A 25,090-nucleotide genomic window follows, 5' to 3' on the forward strand; every position below is an offset into this window, starting at 1 on the left:
ATTCAAAAGCAAGTGTTGAAAATGGTTGAGAGATGATGAAACCATGTGACTATGGAGTCCTTCTTATTTTTTTCTGACAAGAGAACTGTCCAAATATTTGTTTTTTATGTATCACCATACAAAGCTGTTGCTGGCATTAGAAAATTGCTCACCTTGAGGACGCGTTTCACTTGCAATGAGCTCCCGATATAGATGCAGATACTTGGAAACTGAAAACAAGCTCAAGAGCTCACATCGTTTGTCTGTTTCTTAGAATGCGCTGCCTTACATCAGCAGCACCTTACTAGTGCAGGGACGCATTTCTTGTATAACTGTCTCTACATGGGAGCACTTTACTGGCGCTGCCACATTATAAATCCTGAGTTTTCACATCCAGTCAGAAAGAGACGCATCATAAAAATTATATGGTTTAGATAGTGCTTGGGCATTTTTCTTTCAGTCAGAGCTCTTTTGAGCTGCTGTGTTACTTTGTGTCTTACTTTGAACACAGTACAAAATTAATTCACTTCATGGATTCAAGTATGTGCTTTGCATCTAAGCCATCTTATGTTTGCGTTCTGTTCAAGGTGAAGAAAATAATTTAAATAGCTATTCAGATATCCCCCAAAAAGACAAGCATACAGAAGCTTCTTATGTCAATACAGTAGTGGAGGCAAGATCATCCTAAGAGTATAAGCTATCTTTCAACTCTAGCATTATTTTTATTGATAATAAAGCCTACCTTTTTACAATGGCAATACAGGCTGAGGTAAAAGTCCCTTAGACACATGGGAAGATCAGGGTGTTACAAGAAAATATACGTTTCTGTTCTTTTCCTGTAATTCAAGTCTGTCTAACTTCACTTGGCAATAAAGCTGCTGCTTAAAATCCTTTTCGGTAACAGGTTCTGCAAAACAGAGGAACACAGGTACTCAAAACCTACCCAGAACAGCTGGGATGGTGTTGCAGGTCTTGGCCTTAGCAGGGAAAAAACTGGAAGAAGCCCCACGAGGACAAATAAAGGCAAAAGACGGGGCCTACCTAGCCCTGGGTTAGACCAGAAAGGACAAGTCACAGCTACGCTCCCATCCACCACTAGTGCTTTATGTGCTACTGAAGTTAATTGCTTTGTAACAGCCGCCTGTCAGAGAAAACGTTTCCAACATAGCCGTGCAGCTGAATTTCACACAGGTCATGCAGCGACGGGTAAGACCAACCCTGTGATTTCATGGCCATAATGCAAAGTTATCTCTCCTCATAACGCCAGACGTCCTCGGGAAACACTTTCCCTCAGAGAGCCCGCCTTTCCAGCCGGACCCTTCCACCAGCCGCTTCACTGATGCGGAAACCCGCGTACCCCTCCGTTCCTCTGCTCTCCAGAGCCAGCGCCTCTGGGCCCGGCTCCCCCCGAGGAGCAGGCGGAGGGGACGCCGCCCGGGCTGAGGGACGCCCGGCAGCCCCCATAACGTTCACCCCGGCCCCGCCCTCCACCCCTCAGAGGCGGGGCGGGGCGGGGCGGGGCGGGGCGGGATCCGCCCCGCTTGGGCGGGAAACCTCCCGAGGACCTCGCGCGGCTCGTTCTAGGAGCGGCAGCGGGCGCTTTTAGACGTCCGCGCCGTTCGCCGGTAAAGCGGGGCGCAGGCGCGCGGCGGGCAGTCCTCCCCGTGCGTGACGCCACGCCTGGCGCCGGCCGGAAGGACCCGGGCGCGTCCTGCTGGTGGCGGTGGGGGAGCGGCGGTGCCTTCTGGAAGGTTCCCGGTCGGGCGGCCGTTACCGCGGGTCCCATCCGCGTCCATCGGCGGCGGGCGACGATGCCGGAGAACACGGGGGCCAAAGCCCACGGCGGAGCGGGGAACCGGGCCAAGGGCACCTACCAGGACCGGGATAAACCCTCCCAGATCCGCTTCAGCAACATCTCCGCCGGCAAAGGTGAGGTGAGGTGAGGCGCGGCGCGGCGGGGGCGGCTACCCGCCTCCTTTGTGCTGAGGGGAGGCGGCCACTGGCCTCTCGCCTCGCCGCGGCGGGCCGGGCCGGGCCCACCGGCGGCCCTGGAGGAGCGGCGCCTCTTCCCGCCCCGAGCCGGGCGGCTGGAGGGGAAGAGGGCGGCGAGGGTTCGCTGCTTCCCGCTTTGTGAGGCGGCCCCGCGCCCCGGGGGAGATTCGGGCTTTCCTGTGCACCGATTCCGGGGTGGGGGGTGGGCGACGCGTTTCGGGTTGACAGCTGAACGGTGTATCGCCCTGGTCTGGGATCCCGGCTGGGGTGCAGCCGTTCCCGTTGTCTCCCCCTGCGATAGGAGCTCGGCTTTGTATTAGCGGGAGGTGGTCTTGGGATTTTCAATGGCAGGAAACTGGCAGGGGTGGGGCCAGTGCGTGCTGGGGAATGCTATATTTGGCATTTGACACAAGCCTCGGTCGGATTACTTGGCGTATAATACGTCCACGTTATTACCCGATTTTAAAATGGCTGTAATCGAGTGATGGGGTGTTAATTGTTAAAAAAAAAAAAAAAAAAAAAAGAGCAGCGGAAATCAGTCCTGAGATTGCACCGTTTTATATCGTTCTGCTATTAAGGCTGATTCAGTGCAGGCACGATAACCGGGAACTGCTTAATACTAGGAGACGCTTTCTTTTCAGAAGAAATGTTTAGAATGGTGGAGTGAGTGCTTATAGTTCTTTAGATCAACCTGCAAATGTTTGGTTTTTTTTGTCTTCCTAGCTGTTGCCGATGCAATTAGAACAAGCCTTGGACCAAAGGGAATGGATAAAATGGTAATCCTTACACTTAAATTTTGAAAACATTAAGTTTACTGGAGATACTGTGAAGCTTTGTATAGGATGCCATCTTTTGCCTTGAACTTCTTTTCCAAGTTTCATTTATTTAAGGGAAAGTATGAACTAAATGCACATCTCGGTTTGAGAAATAATGTCAGGAGAAATATTTTATATAGAGCACCAAATTAAAGGTTTGTAGTTACTGATCAGAACTACGTTTCTCCTCTTCCTTCTCAGATTCAGGATGCTAAAGGAGATGTGACAATCACTAATGATGGTGCTACTATTCTGAAACAAATGCAGGTTCTGCACCCTGCAGCCAAAATGGTAAGTGGTTTTTTTTTTTCCATTGCTCAGACAATGGTATGTGTTAGAGCTTAATTTCTGGGACCAAAAAACATAGTAACATTTCATGTGGCTTTGAGGAGCATTACCCACTAGTGATAGAGCAAGAAATTCTGTGCAGCATGCTCCAGGAACATTTACTTTGATTGTAAGATGTGCTCAAGAGTTCCAGGTCCTTAGTTCTTACCCGGTATTCCTTATGCATAATCCCTCAGGACGTGTGTTAAGACATAAAGGAATCTAGCCCAAACCTTCTGTCATTTAAAAAAGAAAAGTCAGTGATGTCCCAAACCACTAGGACCGAAGAGAATGAGTTACGTTATGGTCAGGTGGTCTGAGGATGCAGTAGTCTGGTCTTTTGAGAAGTTAAATGTAGACCTCTTAGTTTGATTGTGGTTGGAGATGGAAACGAGCTTCCTGTGACCCACCTACAGGAGAGGAAAAGGTAGACCCGTTAGATAGGCGTGATCAGTTTTAAGCTTGGGAGAAAAGCTTCTCTGTTTCTGTAAGGAATCTGTTTCACAGTAGTTGTTCTTCACCAAGTAGATGTACAAGTATGGAAAGCAAGGGGCAAAAGGTACCAACTTCAAATTAGAAAAGGCATTAGTCCTGATACTAAGGTTGATTTCAGTAGTGCTGCATTCTTGAGTATCTTTTTTTTTTTTTTTTTCCAATTGTCAGTGTTTGCAATTAAGTAGCATTAAATGTAAACTTTTGCCATAATTTGTCATTTAGTTGGTAGAGCTGTCAAAAGCACAAGATATTGAAGCTGGTGATGGCACTACATCTGTTGTTGTCATTGCTGGAGCTCTTTTGGATGCCTGTTCCAGACTTCTTCAGAAAGGTAAATACATACATTTAAAATAAAAGCATGACTGGAGGTAGTTAAGTCCTCTATCTGCTTCCACGTGTATAATGAAGCTTAAAGTAGCCATTTCCAGTTTAAACATGAAAGATGACTGGAGTCTTCACATTCAGGTTTCACTTGTGTCCCACTTTCAATTAAAAATCTGTTCAGCTTTTTATTTTTAGTTGAATGCGTTACTGTTGATACCGGAAAATAGTGCCTAGGTGATGTGATGAATGTTGCCTTGTAAAAACTCACCTCAGTTATACTTGTACTTGTTGCGTGGACAGAGAAAGCGTAAGAAGGTATAAATGAAATTTGGGACCAGTGATTCTACATTTTTTTTTATACTCGGCAAATTTGTCACCCTCCATCACTTACAATAGAGGGACTTTGAGAAAGTCCGGTCAGGAAAAGACATGAATTACAGAACGCAATAGTTTTTGAAGGTTCTGTTCAGTTAGGTCAGGACGTTCTCTTGTAGTCTGCTTCCGTACAGTTAAGCAGCTTTTTTAGCTGTCCAACAAGATAACAATTAGGCTTCTGTGTGCACTGGAGATAGAGCAAGAATGACTGAACCTGCGAGTTCTTTTCTGTCTCAAATCTGGACTTCATAGTGATTTACTTACACTTGCCTTCTCTCAATACACACCATTTTGCTTGTTGTCCTCTTTCTGGCCCCTACCAACAGTTCGCTTCTGTTTACTTCCTCTCCTGGTACTGGTGGTACTGCTGGACCAGCAGCCTGGCATCCTCTACCATAAGAGGCAGTTAGAAGCTGCCTGTTTTGAAAAGATACAGGGTATATCACACACTCCAGAGAAATCGAGGAACTGCATACACAGCTGTGGGAAAACAGTCTTTTAAAATCTGAAATAAAATCACTATCGGGCTCCTCACAGGTATTAACCTCAACAGCGGCAGCTTTAAGAATGCCAAGGGTAAACAAAACCTTTGTCTTCTCAAAATAAGGTATGTTTCTGGGATGTCAGACGTTGCAGGGAAATGTGCTGTACTTGTCCGTGAGGACAAATTATTGGGAACTTCATAGCTTTTTTCCTCAGCTTTAACAATAGAAAGTAATAAGGGAGGTCATCTACTCATGAAGAACACATTTTGCTAAAATGTCTTCAATTTATTCTGACATGAGAGTCTCACTAATTTTAAAATGGAAAGAGAGGGTGAGGAGAAAACAAGAAAAAAAACATTAGTTTGAAAGCACGACTGTCTAACAACCTTTTTATACTATCCACAGGAATCCACCCCACCATCATTTCAGAGTCATTCCAGAAAGCTTTGGATAAAGGTATTGAAGTATTGACCAACATGGCGCAGCCAGTGGAACTGAGTGACAGAGAAACCTTGCTGAATAGTGCAACTACTTCGCTGAATTCAAAGGTATGACTGATACTTCAACTTTGTACCTCCAGACTAGCTGAGCCTTTCAGCTTTTCCCAGCTCATCCTACTGTTCACTTACTCTGCATATCACAAATCTAATTGGTTTTCTGACATTGGTTACCTTCTCTTAGACAAGACTTTTCAGAAAGCCATGGTTGATTAAGAGTAAATTGAAGCACTCAAACTGAATTTGAGTTTGAAATACTTGGTGATCTTGGGTGTTAGCTGTAAGTGTAAAATAAACAAGCTTCAACTGAAAACAGCAGCAGAAGAGTAAGCTGGGATACTGAGAGCTTTTGCCAAGTTTTTGTGTAGGCAGTTCTTGTTCGTGTGGCAGGAACTCAACCAGCATTGAAATCTGGAGAAGTGTGCTAGTTTCCCTTCCAGCAGAATAATCTGTGAAGCTCTCAAAATCCTTACTTTAGGAGTCTAGGAAAGAAATTCAGGTTTCTTCCTTAAGTCCCTAAGCATAGGTTTTCCCACCAATGTAGCTGTTGTTTCCTTTAAATGGAGTAGCCCTTAAGAAGATGCCATATTAAGGCAACTGGCTGATGGACAGGAAGGGAAAACGAGCTTTGTTTCAAAATTCAGGAGTCAAACACTGAAATACAATGATATTATTTTGAAATTACTGTTTATCAGTGTTAAATCTCTCACCATTTTTTTTTTCTTTACTACTAAATCTTTTAGGTTGTGTGTCAGTATTCTAGTTTACTTTCTCCAATGAGTGTGGATGCAGTGATGAAGGTGATTGACCCAACTACAGCTAGTAGCGTGGACCTCAGAGATATTAAAATTGTTAAGAAGTTGGGGTAAGAAACAATTTGTAACTAGACAAATTTTGTCTCTGTGAAATCAACTTCCCAAAGTGCTAGAGTCATGGATTGTTTTTGTTTCCAGAGGCACAATTGATGATTGTGAACTGGTTGAAGGCCTAGTGCTGACTCAGAAGGTCGCAAATACTGGTGTAACTAGAGTGGAAAAAGCCAAAATTGGCCTCATTCAGTTCTGCTTGTCTGCTCCAAAGACAGATGTAAGTTAAACTATGACTAGAGCACAACCTTTTGCTCTAGTACTTGGGAGATGCAAATGTAATGATAACACTTTTTTTTTAAGATGTTGTGATGTCAGCTGTATTCCACAGCTATAATGCAGGTTTGCTGGGTAATGCATAGATGTTCATAACTCTTAGAGAACTTATAGTTGATGTAAGAAAGAAAATAGTTCAAAAGTTCAGTACTTCTCATCATGTAAACAATCTCTAATAAGACATATTTTACTATCATGCTTGTTTGCTTTGAATCGCAGGCTCCTAAGTTAAAGAATGTGGAACATCTTGACATGTGTTTTTTAAGTCAGTAGTTGTTCATAATAGTTGCCTTTTTTTTTTTTTTTTAATAGATGGACAACCAAATAGTTGTTTCTGATTATGCTCAAATGGACAGAGTACTGCGTGAAGAGAGAGCCTATATTCTAAATTTAGTTAAGCAAATTAAGAAGGCTGGATGCAATGTGCTGCTGATTCAGAAGTCTATTCTGCGGTATGTTAATACCAATTTACTGGCTTACTATTTGTGTTTGGGGGAACAATTGGAATTGTTTGGAATACCTGGAAAATTGAAGCCAAATACTAACAGTCACACTTGGCAGAGTGTCAGACTGGCTGTAGTAGCAACCATACCTTTAGAAAGCACTAGTATTGTCTGTATTTTTTTGTTTAATGACATCCCTACTTTGTTGTCTGAAGAATTTCAGCACTGCTGGTAAGAAGCATGCGACTGGCTAGTATGGCCTGGTTACTAAAATAGCACTGTGGACTGACTACTGACTACTTCCCTCTTGTTTTTAGGGATGCTCTTAGTGACCTAGCCCTCCATTTTCTGAACAAAATGAAGATCATGGTGGTTAAAGACATTGAAAGAGATGACATTGAGTTTATATGTAAGGTAAAGTGAGTTATATAAATGGCTGTTAAAGTAGCAGCGGTGTGTAAAGTCTACACCAAAACTAAGTACCCAGCCAGTGTCAGTTTATTATGACTCTTTCACAAGTTTAATGTTCTGACTAGAATGTAAGAGCAGACATTTCCTAAAAAACATTCCTGTTCCGTTGAGCAGTCACATTTCTAGAAAGACTGGGGACAGATGTAAAAGCCATAGTCCTAACTGCATTTTAATGTAATATGCAGAGGAATGTTATGCATTATACTTGCTGACTCTGCAGTTCAGGATTATTTTTATTTCTTTTTTTTACCCCCCATTATTTTTTCAGACAATTGGAACTAAGCCCGTTGCTCATATTGATCAGTTTACTCCTGACATGCTGGGGTCTGCTGAGCTGGCAGAGGAGGTCAACTTGAACGGTTCTGGGAAACTAATAAAGGTGAGCGAGCGACAAAAATGTTATTACCTACTTAACATCTACCAATTATTTTAATAACAACTAACTTTAATGTGTTTAACTACTGAAGTTACTACATTTAAGTACCTACTTCTAATCCCCGAATAGCCACCGACCTGGGAAGCGTAGTGGTTTTGCTTAGCCAGATATCAGTACTGGTCTAGAACTTGCAGATACCAACTGAAGTCTCTTTTTGTCCAGGATGGGTTTTTTTCAGTCTTAGTATTTGGTTTTATGTTTTAGATTACGGGCTGCACAAACCCTGGGAAAACTGTAACCATTGTGGTACGTGGATCCAACAAACTTGTTCTAGAAGAGGCTGAGCGTTCAATTCACGATGCCCTGTGTGTCATAAGATGCTTAGTTAAGAAAAGGTAATGTCTCAGTTTGGTTAGAGTAATTTAGTGTATTAATAATACAGAAAGCTAACCATTTATGCACTTATGTAAAATGAGTTTTTATTTTCAATTTCTGTCCTCAGAGCTTTAATTGCAGGAGGTGGAGCACCAGAGATAGAGTTGGCACTGCGCTTGAACGAGTATGCTCGGACTTTAAGGGGTATGGACTCATATTGCGTCCGTGCGTATGGTGACGCGCTGGAAGTCATACCATCTACACTGGCTGAAAATGCAGGTCTCAATCCTATTTCAACGGTAACGGAGCTGAGAAACAGACACGCTCAAGGGGAGAAAACAGCTGGCATTAATGTCAGAAAGGTAACAAGGGATTGTGTATGCATAGCTTAAAAAAAAAAAAAAAATACTTGGGCAATGAAAGGAAAATGCATAGCATCAGAACTAAACTGAGGAGAGGGCAGGTTTGTCTCATAGTGGTATTTTCCCTAAAATTAAGAGTTGAGGTAGATTATACCTTGTTCTCTGGGGCTTTAACAGCTTATCCCGAGTATTGATAATAGCAGGTACTTACATGCCATACCCACATAGTATACCCATCAGTATTATCTGCAGCGGAAGGTGCACGTGTGTTACGAGCAGCACAGTGGGCTAGCTTCTTTTAAATTGTCACCATGTTTAAGCTGGCATAACTACCTTTATCTTAGCTAATTTTGACTGGGTATGTCAAGCACTTGGGGGGAGAAGATGCATACTGTAATATTGCTGTTGAGGATGGAAGAGTACAAGTCCTTTGATAGTCTAATTTAGAGTTGACTGTGCTCAGGATTCTTATAAAAGAAAACTTGCTAAATCTTCACTGTAGTCTGACCTGCACAAAGTAAAAGCTACTTGTTCTCACAGGGTGGCATTTCCAACATCTTGGAGGAATTGGTTGTCCAGCCACTGCTAGTGTCTTTGAGCGCATTGACTCTTGCAACAGAAACTGTGCGCAGTATTCTTAAGATTGATGATGTGGTGAGTAATGTTTGCATCATGTTTTGTTTAATCTTTTTTTCACAAGCACCAGGATAGTTACTGTCATCTAATTTGCTGTGCTTCAAAATATAATTATTGTGTAGTATTCTCAGTTTACATGCTACTTAGACCATTTGGCCGCCTAATAACGGCAATTGGAACAAAATGAAATGTGTTACAAATACTGTACCTTAAAGTAAGGAGTTAAGAAAGTGCCTAAAAAACCAGGATTTTTAAGCAGAAGAGAGGTAATTGTTGGGTGTCCTGTGGACTTCCTATGCCTGATTGTGTGAACTCTTCCTTGCAGGTGAACACCCGGTAAACTGAATGAAGAAAGTGGGGACTGTGCCCTAGAGCTCCTTCCCAGTAGTCTGGAATATGGTTTCCTCACCAAAAGCGCCTGTGTGAATTGTCTTAAAAGTCCACAAAGGCTTACATACTTTTATCAGGTTAATTTAAAAAAAAACCACAAAAACCAAACAAACAAAAACAAAAAACCACCAACCTGTTTTCAAAAAGGAAATGCTGTTTATCAATAAACATGCAGTAGTCTACCTGAGTCTTTGCTTTATAGTTTTGCTAGAAATAAGGTAAACTTCTTGTTACATTTGCTTTTCTGTGCTACGTGCTCCTACTTAGCTCTGCAAAGTTTAACTGCAAGTCATTAGCTCTTGATATATATTCTAAAAACACCCTTGAATTTGCACTCTAGTAACATGCTAGCTTAGAGCTGCTTCTCTAAAAGTTTTCCATAATGGCGTAGTATTATTTCCCTTAACTATGACTGGCTAGGGTGCAGGAATATCTTTGCAGTGATAGTACTTAAGAATCCTGTATCATGCTCCTTGCTCTGTTTTGCCTCCTGAAGTCCATAGTGATTTCTGATTCGCCATCACACGATCCAGAGTATTACGAAGGGCAGTCTGTACATGCAGCTTTTTGTACTTCATCCAGCAGTGAAGTGCAAGTGTCAAAACTAAACCTAGTTCTAAAAAGGCAAGATAACATTACTGTAACTAGGCTTATCTATATTAATAAGGGATTTATTTAAAATTGGTTTTGGATAACAAGTGCGGTTTCAGCTGTTCTTTTGGTCACTTCCATTGTGGTGGTGGTGAACTCCCAGTTCTGTTCAGGAAAACCCCAGCAGTGGAACTCTTGGACAGCTTAAGTAATACACAAACACAGACCACACACACACACCCCCCTCCCAGCCCCCCCAATGAGTTGGTTTTCTCAAAACTGGCTGAGAAGTCAAAAAGTACACTATTTTACAATAATGCATATTACACTTCTTTAAAACAAGTCACAGAACAGACATTAACATCTACCTACACTGAAGGAAATGGGTACCCCATGTTTGTGTCACACCATTGTGGTGCGTCAGCTGGACCCACGTTGTTGGGGTGAGCTGTAACGCAGGGGATCTCAGCTACCAGGAAAATCCCGGCTGCCCCAGGATTCATTCAGTGTAGAGGTCATTTGATTTGTTCTTAATGTTACATTTTGTAGTTAGTTAGAATAAACATTTTTCAACTTCTAATTCTTAGCCTGAAATTTTGAATTAATTAACCTGTTCATCTTCATTACTGCTATAGTAAGATGACCAGATTCCTCTTTATATTTAAAGGAGAGTGTTTCTTTCATGACCCTGTAACTTGCATTTCTATTTACTATTGGTTGGATCTGTAGCTTTTGTGTAAACTCCCACCACTTTTGTTGACCAGCTATTGAAATACTTTCCTACGACAGCTGTTTAAGTAGAACATTCAGAATAATTCAAATACTAAAAAAATAAATAAATTAGACAATCGATTTAGGCGTTAATGCTCTGCATTAATTGTTTCTTGGCTGTTTACAAGTGATGCCTTACCCCAGAGGACTACATCCAGCAATGCTCTCTTTTAGTTAAGGTATTAACTTTGATTAAAGCTTTCCTTCCCTACCATCACAAACGTCCAATTCTTGACAAGACTTAGAACAACGGTTGTGTGTGATTTAATCTTTTCATCCGTTTCTTTGCATAAAAGGTATTTGTAATTTCACTACAATGAATAGGTCCATCAATCATTAATGCCTCTCTGCAGAGGAGGAAGAATATTCCTGCTGACCCTGGTCTACCCTTATGCCGTAACTGCTTATCTGAAGTGCAAACTTTAAGACGCGAGAAGATTCTTTGATAACCTGAGGGGGTAATAAAGCGTGGGCTTGTCAAGGAGAGAGTTAGGAGTTCCGAGTAAAATCCTGCAGAAAGTTACCTAAAGATGGGTGCGGCCAGCACGCAGAGGAGCCCAGCAGCGAGCGAGCGTTGCGGGTGCAGACGGGTGACGGACTCCAGCCGCCGCCCTCCTTCCTCCTCCTCCTCCTCCTCCTCGCAGGCGCTCGAGGAGGACGGGGCAGCGCCTGTCCCGCACCCGGAGCGGAGGGTGCCTGCCTGGCAGAAGGCTCGCGTTGGCCGCCGGCCGCCTCTCCAACGGGCTCTGGCGGGCGCAGCAGCCCCTTCCCGGCCCAGGGCCGGCACAGCCCCGAGCGGCACCGGCCGGGCCCCTCCGCCCCGGCGGCGGATAAAGCACTCCTCTTCCGCCCGGCGGAGGCGGAGCGGGAGCCTCCCCCGGCCCTCCCGCCTTCCCTCCTGGGTTTCCCTGCCCGCCGGCGGGGTGAGCGGGCGCCATGGAGGCGGCTCACCGCGCGGCGCTGCTGGCCGCCTCCTGCCTCCGCACCCCGCTCGACCCGCGCACCCGGGCGCCCGCCGCGCTGTACGAGCGGGGGCCGCCGCCCGCCGCCGCCGCGCAGGTACCGCCGGGGTGGGGGGGTCTGCCGGGCCGCCGCGCCGGTCCGGGGGCGGGTAGGAAGCGGGAAGCGCCCTTGGCGGTTGTTAGGCGAGCGGGGGACGCGCGGGAGGCCTGAGGCGGGGGGACGGGCTCGCCTTAACCCGGCCGTACCGGCTCCGCAGCCTGCGTGCCCTCGCACCGCAAACCTGCCCTGGAGAGGCAGGCCTCCGCTCTCCGGCGGCCCCGGGAGCCGAAGCAGCCTTGTGCCGGTAGGTTTTCGCACCTCTTGGCGGTGACCCGCGGCCCAAGCGCGCACACACGCAGACGGGGGAGAAGCTGACAGCTGGTCCTGCTGCAGCGCCTGGGCGACAGCAATCTCTTAATGAGCTTCTTACGCCCCGGTGGTCGAAGCGCGACTGTAAGAACTGGCGGTGCCCAAGTCCAGGGAAGAGGCCCGGATCGTTCTGCGGATCGAGAACGGAAAACGGGAGGTTTATGCACAATGTCAGAAGCGGCAGGTTCGGAAGGAGGTGGACGGTGCCTTTCGCTGGGCGTCCCGTAGCGGCGTTTTAAGTTTGCTGCTTTGATCATGTAATTCATGTGGCATTAGGTCACTATGCTATGGAAGAAAGGAGTTACAGATTTTTGCAGTCAAAAGCTGACAAAACATGAACACAACTTTTTGTTGGAATGTCAGAGCTTGTTAAAATACCTCTGTGTGGAAAAGTATTACTCTAATTTTTGGATAAAGAAAGTGTCCTGTAATTTTTTAAAACGTGGTGGTTAAAAATAACGTAAAGGAAGCCTTTGTAATGCCGACTGACCTGGTTTTAGTAACTTCTCTAACTTGTGTAAGCTTTAAAAATATTTAAAGAGTGTGCTTACCTGCACACAGCTGCAAGCTGCCAGACAGTATTGGAACTATAAGCTGTGCAGAATTCCTGTCACTTCACAGTAAGTTATGGAAATGGGAATAAACATTTTTACACAAGATATCTAATGACTTATTTTTAGAATGCTTACGGAAATGGGAGGCAGAGAAGGTTCTGTTGTGGTTTTGTTTGCTTTTAAAGAAAGGCTTTTTTAGAGGTGCATAGCAATCAAGGAAAAATTACACTTTACAAAATAGTTAAACTGTTTTCTTTTGGTAAGTCCTTTTGATCATATTTCCTGGTATAAATGTATTGATTACAGGGACAGACTTAGGAACTTCACATGCTTTAAATAGGACCCTTAGGATATAAATCATTATGCAATAAGATTATTCCATGTAACTGCGCTAACGTTTGTATACAGGTACCTCTGTTTGGTGTTACTGTATCGTTCATTAGACTTGATTAGGATAAAGCAATATTAAGAACCTTGTTCCCCTTTCTTTCAACAGTCAAAAAGCTTTACAAACATCTCTTCTAGGATGGTTTTGATTTGGATTCCAATACCGACAGAGAGCAGACACTCTCTCTAAATAGGGACTGTGACAAGTGGATAGACTTTTCCAAAATGTGCAATTCAAATCAAGAATATTACTTGAAGTTAGAAGAGTTGAAGAATGCCCACTTGGAGACCATGGCAAAATTAGAAAGCATGTATCGGAATAAACTGTATTTAAAAGGAGTACAGCCCTTGGACAAGAAAAATGCTTCTTTTAACATGTGTTGTAGGTAAGTTTGGTGGTACCTTTTATCTGAAGATTCTCAAATGCTTTGCAGACATCTGTAAAACAGCAGGTTTTTTTCTGGGACTGGAAAGCGTTACTCTCCCCATTTCCTATAAGCAGGTAATTGCAGAAAAGTTAGTTTTAATAACAAAAATGCTTATTCACCTTGCTAACGGACCGTGAGATTTACGAGTGTGTGCACAGCAGAGACTGGGCAAGAGGTTTAGTAAAGCATGGTGCCTTTCTTTAAGAAGTACTGACTTGTTCAGGATTGGCACTTACTTAAAACTATGATCTGGTGTGAGTGCTCAGTGTGCTTCTCTTTTCCCTTCACCTCTTCCGTGCCAGTGCTGTTCATTTTTGTTTCCAATGCTGATACCTTAAAGTGGAAGTTACTGGCTTTGCATCAATGTTGGACTGGACCCAAACCAACTTTTTTTTTCCTTTTTTAAAGGCCAACTTGGGAGAAGAGCTCGTATCAGCCTCTAAATTTACACAAATCCTTTTCAGACTCTGACTTAAGTGATCCCTTAGGCTCTAGTATATCTGATAAGTCTGACAGAGAATTAGCATTTGAAGAAAATGGTAGTGAAACTGGATCATCTGCATTTGCTAAGCAACGGATCGAAAAAATGTGGGACGGGTTTTCTGTGGAAGACTACATCTCTCACACCAAACACAGCTTACCAAGCTCACCAGCCTTCAGAATGATATGGAAGAAACAGAAAGCATGGTCACCAAAAGTTACTGTGCCCAGGCCTTTCCAGATGACTATCAGAGAAGCTAGAAAAAAAGAACAGAATGTCAAATCAAAGTCACAGATTGAAATGGAAAACAACATACTGAAGAAGCAACTAGAGGAAGAAGCAGAGTGTCAGAAGAAATTCCGAGCCAATCCAGTGCCTGCTGCTGTTTTCCTTCCACTCTACCATGAAATCCTGCAACGAAACGAAGAACGCAGGAGGTCTGTGAAAGAGAGAAGCAAACTCAAGCTCTTGGCTTCTCAGAAGCCATTTAAATTCCTTGAACGAGAGAAGCAAAGGAATGAAATTAGGAAAATGCAATTAAGAGACCTTTCCGCACCTGAAAAGAAAACAAACCTGTTCAAAGCAAAACCAGTTCCTAAATGTGTTTATAATCCAGCTGTTAACGACAAGCTAAGGGAGGAAGAGCTCTGCAGAGAAATCAGAATCAGAATGAGAGCTGAAGAGTTGCTACGTAATTCATCTCTACCTAGCAGCAGACTGGCTTTAAAAGATACCAATAAAAAGAAGAAACACAAGTGCGTTGAACCAAAGGAAACAGAACATAAACCCAAGATCAAATCAAGTGTTCCAGATTTTGAACTACTACACCAGAAGTTTCAGAAACGGCTCCTGCAACAAAAACAAGTGAAACACCTTACAGTCTGTGAACCTTTTGATCTTCGTACTCCATATATTCCCTCAAACAAGGGGAAGATTTTGAAGGACATTCAAGGGGATGAAGAAAAGTTGAAAGAAACACGCTGGCCGTATGCCTCTCCAAGACATAAACCTCAAATGAGACATTCAAGTGCTAATTCGCATCTCTCAGGATTTGGAGAATCTAAATCACCAAGAATCACAGAATCCACAAGACGGCGGCTACAAGCCTTAAGGTGACTACTTCAGTGGTGCTCTGCATTTTATATATACTTTAAGAGTAGACCTCTTTTGTATTTCTAACTATGTAGTCAGTTCTTCCATATATGACTTAATACATTAATATAAGGGCTTAATTATAATGTAAAACTTAAAGTATTTAAATATAGGACTTAATTAGTATTTATGATTGTTAAACAGTAGAATGTTCGTAGGAAAGGGACAAGTGACTGTCGTTTCCCAGGATATGCCTGAATCCCTTAAAATGGCACATACCTCGTGTCCTCTTATGCCAACCCTGTTTCCACCCTGTTTTTCTCTTTTGAATCTCCTTTGCCAAAGTTTCCTTTGAAGTCTTGCTCTTGACTTAAAATGAATTCAGCCTTAGTTTATTTTTCCACCAGGGATTCACTTGAGGAAAAGAGAAAGCTGGAAGAACAACAAAAAAGGAACAGAACAAAGCAGAAACAAAGAACGAAAAAACTCCAGAAAATTGTAACAGCTCGGGCTGAGGCCAATGACCCACATCAGAGCCTAGCTCAGATGTCTAAATCCAAATTAAAAACATTCAGGTATTTTGTTGCATTCCCCTGAATCCTGAACCTCTCATTCTACGTTGTATGTTAAACATACAACATAAAAAATAGCATAGTCTAAGTTCACATAATTACACATTTGATAAATTATACACTGTACAAGAAGCTAGTAAAAAAGGTGGCCAAGTTTACTATTTCAACTGGGAAATTGTTGCCTGTTCTAATGATTTCAATCTGTAAGTTCTACCTTACAGTATTATAGATTAGCTAACAGGAGACTCCTGTGTTTTCTCAATTGACATACCAACTAAAGAGGAAAAGTTTCAAAAAATCAAAAGGAAAAGGAATAGTGTAGTTACAGAATATCCTTGCACTGCTGGATTGATAAGGTATTGGTACAACTTTGGTGCTAGCTGTCTCCTACAGTAGTAAACATTTCACAATTCAATTCTTTGTCCCAGCAGGTCCCCACTTAAGAGGGAAAATTAGAGCAGGAATATTATTTTAACTAAGCACACATATCAGCAGCTAACGAGGAAGCTGCTGGTGCTTAGGAGGAATGGAATCCAAAGTTGCGTTTAGTAGAGATACAAATTCAAAGACTGTTTCTATATGACTGAGGAAAGCGGTACACATGGAAAAACATCAGAGCCTGCTGTAAGCTCAAAGTCCAGATGGCTCCAGCTTTCTGATGCTAATCTGACTCCAGAATTGCTGCTTGACCTTGTGTTTGTGGCTAATTTAACCATTTCTGCGTCTTGTTCTTTATAATCCTAGGGAAAAAAAATTAGTCCTGTTTGAATAAGTCTTTAGTGAGGTTTATAATCTGTCTTCACATGATGGCACTGCAGCAGTATCGTCCATTTATGGTGCTGTTGACGTGGAGATGGTGAGAGGTACTGACCGCTCTGCCCCTGCTGCTTCATGCACAGGCAGGATTCTTGGGCAGTGAATATGAATCCTAATTTCCAGTACCCAGGCAAATTATCAGTAACTGACAGTAGTAGAACAAAACAATACAAGGGTGAACTATCATGAGATACGCCTGATTACAAGATTCATAGCTTGGACTAGCAACTTTAAGTTACCATACTAAACTTTAAGGTGTTTGGAATATGGTCCAGGATAGAGATTTTTCTGAAAGGAGGGTGGAAGCTAGGGCTGTCTTTATGGCTGAGTTGAAAGGTAACTAATAAGGTTTCCTCATTCTTTTTTTGGTTTGCGCGGATCTCTTCTTTCTTTATAGCTAAAATAGAAAACTGTGGATTTACTCTTAATAGACTTTAAACTCTGGGCTGTTACAAGCAAATTTGCTAAAATAGTGCAGCACCACCTGCAAGACAATACTGCACGTTGTTCCACCAGCAAACTTTGTAATGGTTATTCAGCACCAATGTTGCTTCCCTGTGACCAGAAAGAGAAAATGCAGCAGAAACTGAAGCACGTACATTCTCCCATGCTTGAAAGCATGAAGTGCAGTGGCTCAGCCGGGATATGCTAGAAGCAGCAGTACAACAAGCATTTTGCTTGGCCATGTGGGCAGTCAGTGACTATCCAGCATACATCTACGCACACCCACCGCCTCCCCCAAAGACAGCTGAAGCCAATGCACGCGTAGGAGGAAGCAGGAGTCTAGGAGAAGCAGGGCTTATGCAGGGTCCCGGAGAGCAGAGCTGCAGTGGTAGAGATGCAGGTCAAAGAGGGCAGTCCCTTCTAACTATTTTGCTGGAGTCAGAGCTGAAGCGCAATTGCTTTTTTAACACGACCACCAAATACTGTTAAGAACAGGAGCTTTATAATGTAAGTATCCTTGGGCAGATGATCTGCTGACTGTAGGACAGAAGCAGAAAACAATTTGAGTTACAGCAGCAAGGAGGAGAATTAAGAGAGACAGTGGGTGTGTTTACAGATTTGATTTGAGTTCATTCAACAGCGAACTTCACATTACAGTACTTAGCTTAATCAGATTTCAGGAGTATTGTAAAACACTCATGCTTAATTCTTGTCTGCGCATAAAATTATGCTATTACAAAGCAAGATTACTTCCCTAGTGCTGATGCATTAAGGCTGGTAGAAGTGCTTAACTTGATACTGCTTATTTCAGCGTAGGCTGGGTAATAAGGTATATTAATTTAAGTGCTCTTCTAACAGCTAATTAGGTTTGTAGAAAGCTGCCCGAGAGAGCAAGCAAGTAGCAACAATGAAGTTCACTCCCTCAAAATGGTGAATAACTTGCCTTAATACACAGCCATATTGCAGAAATTCAGAGGATGGTAAGGGAAAGAGGCAGGAGGAGACAGAAGTGTAAAATGATCTCTAGCTCTCATACTCGCCCTTAAGTGTCTGACTTAGTAATGCTAGAGCTGGCCCAGTACAGAGGCAGCATCACAAAGAGGTGTCTTTCTTCACACACTGAGGATTACAGCCCATGCTACCTGGATTATCTAGCATTATGCTTGCTATGATCTGAGATACCATTTCAGTTGATGAATCAACAGTTTCATCATCCTGCTCTATTGACTGGGCCCTTGACAAACCAACTAGGGAAAAAAGTGCACCGTGATCCAGAATGTGGCCACCCCTCTTGTCAGACAGACTGGTAAAGTGGCAAGATTCTTATTGTCAAACTTTACCTTAAAGTACTGATTTTTATTTAATCATACTAATCTCCTATGGTGTATTCTGTTTAATTTTGCTTAGAACAACTGGAATACCTGTATTAAATCAGCATTTAAAAAAAACCCTAAGTATCCAAAAAACCCCTAAGAATCCAAACTCGGATAACCTCTACTTAACCTCGCTAGCCAGGACCCCTCTCTGCTTATCCAAAGTGACTACTTCAGAGACAGTTTTGTTCAGTACTTACAGGCAAGCAATTGCTGTGAAAATGAGACAACATACCTCAGACCCTATAACCACCATAATTTACCTTTTATGTATCTTTAAGTATAGTATTTAGTTTGTTATGAGCAATTTAGCTGCTGTAGAAAATTACTTCTTGTATTATAAATTAATAATAATTTTCCTTGTACTCTATTTCCCTTAGGAATTATGAGAAGCAGAGAATGCAAGAATATTTGCAAGAGTTGCAAGAAATGGAAGAAAGAGTAAAACAAAGGCCATTGCTTTTTGAAAGAGTCACTCAGGTTGTCTTACTTCTCTATTACTTCTTAATCTTCTCTTCAAATACTGCATAAGACATTTGTAGTCAAACATTCTTAGAAGATATCTGAAAAAGACTTTTGAGACCAGTATTTGGCTGTTTTAATCTTTGTTGCCCCATCTCCATATAAATATTACGAATTTTTGTGACTAAGCATTCATGTCATGCTTGCACAGGGAACCGAGATGGCTGTTGTAAACATGTTGTCTGATTCGGTTACAGCATGAGTAATTCTAAACACAACAAAAAATTACAGCAAAAAATGTGAGAGGTTTAAGTTGGAAAGAAGTGGTAAGAAAATTCAAGTATTCTTAGTGTCTACTGTAAAGCTCAGGTACAGTATATTTTTATCTGTCCATTTCAGTACAGCTGGTAGTGTGGTCCCTGACCTCTTTCCAGACCCAGAGAGGCAGCAGGTCATAGATCACTGGTTCCCTTGTCCCTTCTCTCCACGTGGGTTTCCTGATCTGCCATCGCTGCGTGGCAGGAGCATCTGTGTAGATTGGAGGACAAGTCCTCCTCACTCAGATATTACATGGAGGAACAGAATTTACACCCTCAGTTTCAGAAGCAGAGACACACATCTGTGTAATTAGTTAAACAGCACTGTAAGAAGGTGAATCAATACTACATTTTAGGGCAGCAGCTCCCAGAGAGGGAAGACAGAGGAGGAGGAGAGGGAATAAGGGAGAAGCCCTAGAAAGACTACATCTGATTTTCCACATGTCCACATCTTCCCCCTCCTCCCTCAATAGCTATATACAAAATATATAGCTCTTCATTAGCCAGTGGGCGCAGGGAGCAAACTGTATTTAAACTAGTACAGAAAAGGAAAATCTAGGGTAAAGTTTTCAAGTATTGTTTTGCCATTCTTACCTGCAACGAATAATCATTCAACTTGTCAGATGCAATTAATGAAAGAGTATTAATACAAACAAATGAAAGTATCAAAAGACAGGCATTTAATGCATTTAGATAACACATAACCATTGTGATTTTCCTACAGAAAAATGCCAGAATAGCTGCAGAAAAGCATTATTCTAGCAGACTGAGAGCGCTGGGCATTTGCCCAGAGTTTGTTTCAAAGAAAGGAAAAACAACTAAATTGCTACAATGCTCCAGTGCTGAAGATTTTAATAACTCCACTAATGCCAGAGAAAGGTAGAGATTTCTAAAGGCTTTTTTTTTTTTTTTTGTCACTATGTACCTAGTAATTAGAAACTAATTTTTTATGTGTAAGTTTAGGGTTTTTGGTGGGTTTTTTTAATTATTTGTACTATTTCCCAGGTAAATATTTGACTATGTAGTTAGCTTTACTAATGTTAGCATTAGTATGTATTTTTAATGTTTTTTCCTTAATTAAGTATTATTTCATAAATCAGAGGAGAGCACTGGATATGTTATGCAATTCACGTCAAAGAAAAATGAAGAAAAACTTTTTATTTGTTCCTTTCACCAAAAATTCTGGCGGGTTGCTAGTAAGTCAGTTAATTCTGCATTACCTTTACTGAATTTTTAAAATAAGCCGTATAAAAAATAATTTTCAATATCCATTAGGTGTTACAATTTAAAAAGAAGCAGAAATAAAAAAATTGAAATATATAAGCAATACTGTTGAGTTACTTTCTAGCATAAAAGGAGACTCTAGTGTCCCCCCTTCCCTTTTCCTTCCCCAGTTCCACCCCAGCCAAGTCTACCATGTTTGTCCTAGAGTACCTGAAGGTAGTTTAAAACTTACTAGAAAGCATCTTACCTGAAAATAAAATCACACATAGAAATTGTCTTTTCAGAGTCATCGAGGATAAAGTGAAAGAAAGGGAATCCTTTGAGGAAGCAGCTGACAGCAGTCCTCGGTCTGAGCAGTCCTGTGAGGAGGAGGAGGGAGAGGAGAGAAAAGGTGTCAAAACCTCCACCCAGGATGGCCAATCCAGTGAGCTGGAGGATGAAGAAGAGGCAAGAGCCAGCCCTTATGCTCATCAGCCTTGCCACGCAGGGGAGGCTGGGTCCAGCCCCTCCTCTGACCAGCACCGTGAAGAGGAGGAGGAGGAAGAGGAAGCAAAGGCAGGCCTGTCGCTTGGCCATTCCCAGGAGGAGGAGGAGGATCATTCAAGACCCAGCTCTCAGTCTGGCCAGTCCCATGAGTGTGAAGAGGAAGGTCAGTCTGACCCTGAAGCTGAGGGTGCCTTCAGATATGAGGATGAGGAATATGAACATGATGATTCAGAAGAGAAACCTAGCGATGATGAAGCTGACTGAAAGGAAGGCAGACAGGATGGCCTGGGGCTCAGGAATTTATTTCATTGCTGGCAGTGATATGGACACGAAAGAAAAACTTGGCGCTTTGCTACTGATACAAAATTCTGTCAATTTAAACCGCTTCGCTTAACAGTCTTGCCCGCGCAGAAATTTTGTCTGTTTTCCAGTAAGAGAGATCAAGTTACTAATTTCCACCAAGAATTTAATTTTATATTAATCTTTATTCTAATCTTCGGTGATATTAGTGCACCTCTGTTCATAAAATGAATTGCAACCACTATTTAATAATAAAGTCTTGCATGCTGTGTTGGTAAGTACTGAGGTCTTAACATGTCCAGCTCTTTCTGCATGCTAGCGAAGCCAGAGGAAATTCTGGAGTAGTAATTTACCATTATCAGCACCTCCCAGTCTCAAACATTTCAGTACTTCTGGGGTCTCTTCCTGCAATAGCTTCTAGGACAGCAGTGAATAGACCAGGGTTCGTTGTGCAAGACCTCTGACTGTTTTTAGCAGAGCAGCTGCCAGGAAGACAACTTGCTGTGCAGTTAGACAATATGGCCAAATTAATCTGTTCAGTTCCTCCCTCCTCTTCCCATGGAGTCCATCTTCTGCCCACTTAAGTGAGCTGAATCGGCTCAGAGATGGGTCAGATGAGTGCCTGGGCCAGAAAAGATTACTACTTTTGGAGGAAACAAGCTGTTGTATCAACTCAACTACTTTGTCCAGCTAAAATATTAACAGTATTGCCATCACTGAAGGCTCTCCCTGCAGAGGAGAAAATGCCTAGGATACAATGAGAGCAGGCACTTAAACTTTCACAGAGATTTTTTAATGCTTACAGACAAGTAAGGTAGAAGAGTAGGTCAGTAGAATAGCATGTTACAGTGCAGACCTTGCATTACTGTCTAACCAAGCCCCAAAACTGTTCTTTCATCTCCATTTTGTTTTGAAGAGCTCATCCCATGGTCATGTAAAATCATTCTTCCTAACATAGTGACAAATGCAGACATTAATCTTCAAATTTCTTTATTGAGACAGTAAACATACACTGTAAAGCAAGAATCTTACTACATCAGATAAAAATGTAGCCCAGCAACTCTAGGTGCATGAAAGTATGGAAAGAAGTGCTTTACTGCCTTTTTGTACACGCTTGCTACTCAGGACTTCTGCTACTACACAACAAAGAATGCAAATGGAAGGTTTGGGTTTGTTTGTTTGGGTTTTTTCTTCTTTATATCAGTAGTACCTTCTCCTACTATTACAAGCTTTCTTGCTAACCTGTCATATGCAATGTTAGGAGAGATAATAAGTAAAAGAATGCATCCATATAATAACAGACCACAAACAAGGATTTCAAACAAGCTTTGTCTGGACAGTACAATGCAACGTTGCACGGGTACTCAAAACATATTCATTGAATAGTAAATGCATTTGTTAAAACTATCAGGTTTGCAAAAGCATCTGCAATGACTAACAATAAGGATTTTTATTTTTTTATTATTTTCTTCCATGCCGCATGCAAGAGCATGAACTAAATCTGTTACTATTTCTTCCTCCTGACTTTGAGAAACTGTGTAACAATGTTTGGAAGATTTTTATCATTATTACTTTTATTTATTTTTGAAGTGTGAGCATAACTAATATGAACTTGAAACTTATTTTTTTACTTAAATAAAATATCCATTGTATATATGTCATAAACAACTAATCATAATCATTACTTAATAAGGAAAATCAGTTTACAATCTCCAGTAATACCTGACAACCTCACAGTACAAAGTCAAGGTTGGTTTGCTTGTGCTTGTCAGTATTCTATAATTCTGAAGAGTTGTACAATGTTACTGAATTCATAGTCACATGTTGCTGTTATTTGTCTCTTTAGTAAATCAAATTTGCTTTGAAAGAAGGCAGAGGAGCTCTAAATTATGTTTTTCTTAAAGATTATTTGAAGAGGTTTCAAATCAGAAAAAATTCACATCCGTTTTTAAGATCTGACAGCACTCAACTAAGTGTTCTTAAAAGAACAAATAAATAATTGTTGAACTATTAAAGTAAAAATATTGCTAAAGCTCCATTGAACTGGAAGGAAGTAGCAAAAACAATGCTTTTTTTTTTTTTTTTTCCTTCAAGGTTTTAGAAGAAGGCATTTAGGACCTGCGTATAACTTAGATCGAGTTTTTCACTGAATTTTTACTATATTAACCGTACTAAGAACAGAATTAATGAACATGAATAAATATGTTATAACAAGGAAGAGTTAGTACAGCTTTTGGAGGTTAGGCCTCAACTTTTTTAGCATTTCTGAAAAAGCCAAGCAGAATCATGTGGACTAAGGGGATCCAACTGATATGGTTTACGTAGATTTCCAGGAAGCATTTGACAAAATTTGCTATCAAAGGATCTTAAAGAAACCAATCTCATTGTAGGAAAAGAAAGGTCTTCATGAATTAGTAATCAATTAAAAGTTCAGGAAGGAAAACATCAGTTTTCACAGTGTAAATGTGGTTACTGGCAGACATTCAGTGAGATTAAAACTGTTCAGTATACTCAGAAGGGAGCTGTAGTATCCATTGCAAAGAGTTTGCTGAGGCCACAGAGTTATTCAATGCTGTGAAAAAATGAAACTGACTGCAAAGAACATGCTGAAGGATCTTGTGACAATGATAGAAGAAGAACAGATATACTTCAGTTTTAATAAGTGCAAATAAATGCATGTGAGGGTAAAAAATATTCCTAAACTATACAATACTATGCACTGAAAAAAAGCAATTCCATCTTGAATACTGTATGCGGTCCTGGTCCTCCCATCTTAAAAGGGATTTATTATGCAACTGGAAGAAGGCAATAAGAATGATCAAAGAAAGAATGGTTTTCATATGACAAGAAGGTAGTTTCGTTTTCATATGACAATATATACTAGGATTCTTTAATTTGGAAAAGGTAGGAGAGATCAAACTTTCAGATATTAAAGGAACCAGTTATGGAAATTACTTTGAGCAGCACAGATTTTCAAAGTGGAAGAACCATGAAATTTAAGTAAAAAAAACTGTTCAAAAATTGTATTACAAACAAGAAAGAGATAAGGATTCCAATAAGGAATTAAAAATGAAATAAATAGCAAAGAAAAATCACAGACAACAGAACAAAAATCGGGAGAGACAGGTCAGGATGAATTAAACCTCACGAAGCAAAGTACAGCAGTGAAAAATTCTTCAAACAAAGAATAAGAGGCATGGACACCATGCTGTCATGAGATGAACAATAGGCTGGCCTAAAAACCAAGTCATTATTTGACTTTTTTTTTTTTGTCAGGAGGATGATTTAAAATGTAGACAAAGTGGGAAGAAACTAATAGGATGATGGCACTGAAATGAAAATTACTATATTTAAAGAAAAAACCTCAATAACCTCAACAACCTCAACATGAAAATCCAAATCCAGGTGAAAGATTTTGGTAAATTACCAAGATGCAGACTAGTACCATAGGAAAGGAGAATAGAGTATGTAGTACTTTGTCAGAACTCAAAACATTTCGATGCAATTGACATGGAGGGGAAAAAAGGTAATTTGATTCACAAAAGATGATATAATAGAAGCATTTTAAGGTAAGAAGCTCATTAAAGGAGAACTGATGATGAGTTATGCTTTCAGGGAAGCTACCTAGCAGGAATGAGATGAACAGAAAAGTTTCTCACAGGTTATTGAATATTCTGTCTTTAATATTTTAATTAATGGTAAAAGCACAAAAGTAGAAACATGTTCAAAAATTTGCAAAGAAAATGAGGAAGGTGTATCCAAAAAAAGGATTTAAAATACCACGTGGGAAGAAGAGGATAACTTTGCATGTAGACTGTAGTATTAAATATGAATTTTAAAAGTGCAAGAATAACATCTCATTAATGGGAATTTATCACCTGAAGCTGTAAGGAGAGAGACCCAGATTACTTGTTGAGCAACAGCTATCGAACCACAA

General features: G+C 41.4%; 2 protein-coding genes and 1 long non-coding RNA gene across 7 annotated transcripts; 2 read left to right on the forward strand and 1 right to left on the reverse strand.

Moving 5' to 3' along the window:
* The first annotated feature begins 1,655 nt into the window (after positions 1–1,655).
* Positions 1,656–9,666, forward strand: CCT4 (chaperonin containing TCP1 subunit 4). Its single transcript, XM_030021403.2, has 14 exons — positions 1,656–1,908; positions 2,695–2,747; positions 2,988–3,077; positions 3,831–3,939; positions 5,198–5,340; positions 6,033–6,154; positions 6,243–6,375; positions 6,744–6,883; positions 7,192–7,288; positions 7,614–7,724; positions 7,986–8,116; positions 8,224–8,458; positions 8,999–9,112; positions 9,420–9,666. The coding sequence occupies exons 1-14, from the start codon at positions 1,791–1,793 to the stop codon at positions 9,432–9,434; spliced, it is 1,611 nt and encodes a 536-aa protein (XP_029877263.1). The 5' UTR covers positions 1,656–1,790; the 3' UTR covers positions 9,435–9,666.
* Positions 9,667–11,739: 2,073 nt separating this feature from the next.
* Positions 11,740–22,818, forward strand: FAM161A (FAM161 centrosomal protein A). Of its 5 annotated transcripts, none has more exons than XM_030021400.2 (7): positions 11,740–11,905; positions 13,297–13,544; positions 13,995–15,179; positions 15,567–15,734; positions 18,745–18,844; positions 19,868–20,022; positions 20,652–22,818. In XM_030021400.2, the coding sequence occupies exons 1-7, from the start codon at positions 11,783–11,785 to the stop codon at positions 21,115–21,117; spliced, it is 2,445 nt and encodes an 814-aa protein (XP_029877260.1). In that variant the 5' UTR covers positions 11,740–11,782; the 3' UTR covers positions 21,118–22,818. The 5 variants fall into 5 exon arrangements, with proteins under 5 accessions (XP_029877260.1, XP_029877261.1, XP_029877262.1 ...); XM_030021402.2 differs by having other exon boundaries at positions 11,796–11,905; positions 13,268–13,544; XM_041125536.1 differs by lacking the exon at positions 11,740–11,905 and adding an exon at positions 12,487–12,575.
* Positions 14,078–19,585, reverse strand: LOC115344324. Its single transcript, XR_003924503.2, has 3 exons — positions 19,251–19,585; positions 15,439–17,528; positions 14,078–14,323 (listed from the first exon to the last, which is right to left on the reverse strand). It is a non-coding gene; the product is annotated as an uncharacterized LOC115344324 (long non-coding RNA).
* Positions 22,819–25,090: the final 2,272 nt, after the last annotated feature.

The sequence above is a fragment of the Aquila chrysaetos genome, chromosome 8 (assembly GCF_900496995.4).
Source record: "Aquila chrysaetos chrysaetos chromosome 8, bAquChr1.4, whole genome shotgun sequence".
NCBI lineage: Eukaryota > Metazoa > Chordata > Aves > Accipitriformes > Accipitridae > Aquila > Aquila chrysaetos.

Coding starts and splice junctions, on each gene's coding strand:
- CCT4 (XM_030021403.2), top strand. CDS start 1,791: ATGCCGGAGAACACGGGGGCCAAAGCCCACGGCGGAGCGGGGAACCGG. Junction 3,078..3,830: donor TGCACCCTGCAGCCAAAATG/GTAAGTGGTTTT, acceptor TTTGTCATTTAG/TTGGTAGAGCTGTCAAAAGC. Junction 6,884..7,191: donor ATTCAGAAGTCTATTCTGCG/GTATGTTAATAC, acceptor TCTTGTTTTTAG/GGATGCTCTTAGTGACCTAG.
- FAM161A (XM_030021400.2), top strand. CDS start 11,783: ATGGAGGCGGCTCACCGCGCGGCGCTGCTGGCCGCCTCCTGCCTCCGC. Junction 13,545..13,994: donor TCTTTTAACATGTGTTGTAG/GTAAGTTTGGTG, acceptor CCTTTTTTAAAG/GCCAACTTGGGAGAAGAGCT. Junction 15,735..18,744: donor TCCAAATTAAAAACATTCAG/GTATTTTGTTGC, acceptor TATTTCCCTTAG/GAATTATGAGAAGCAGAGAA.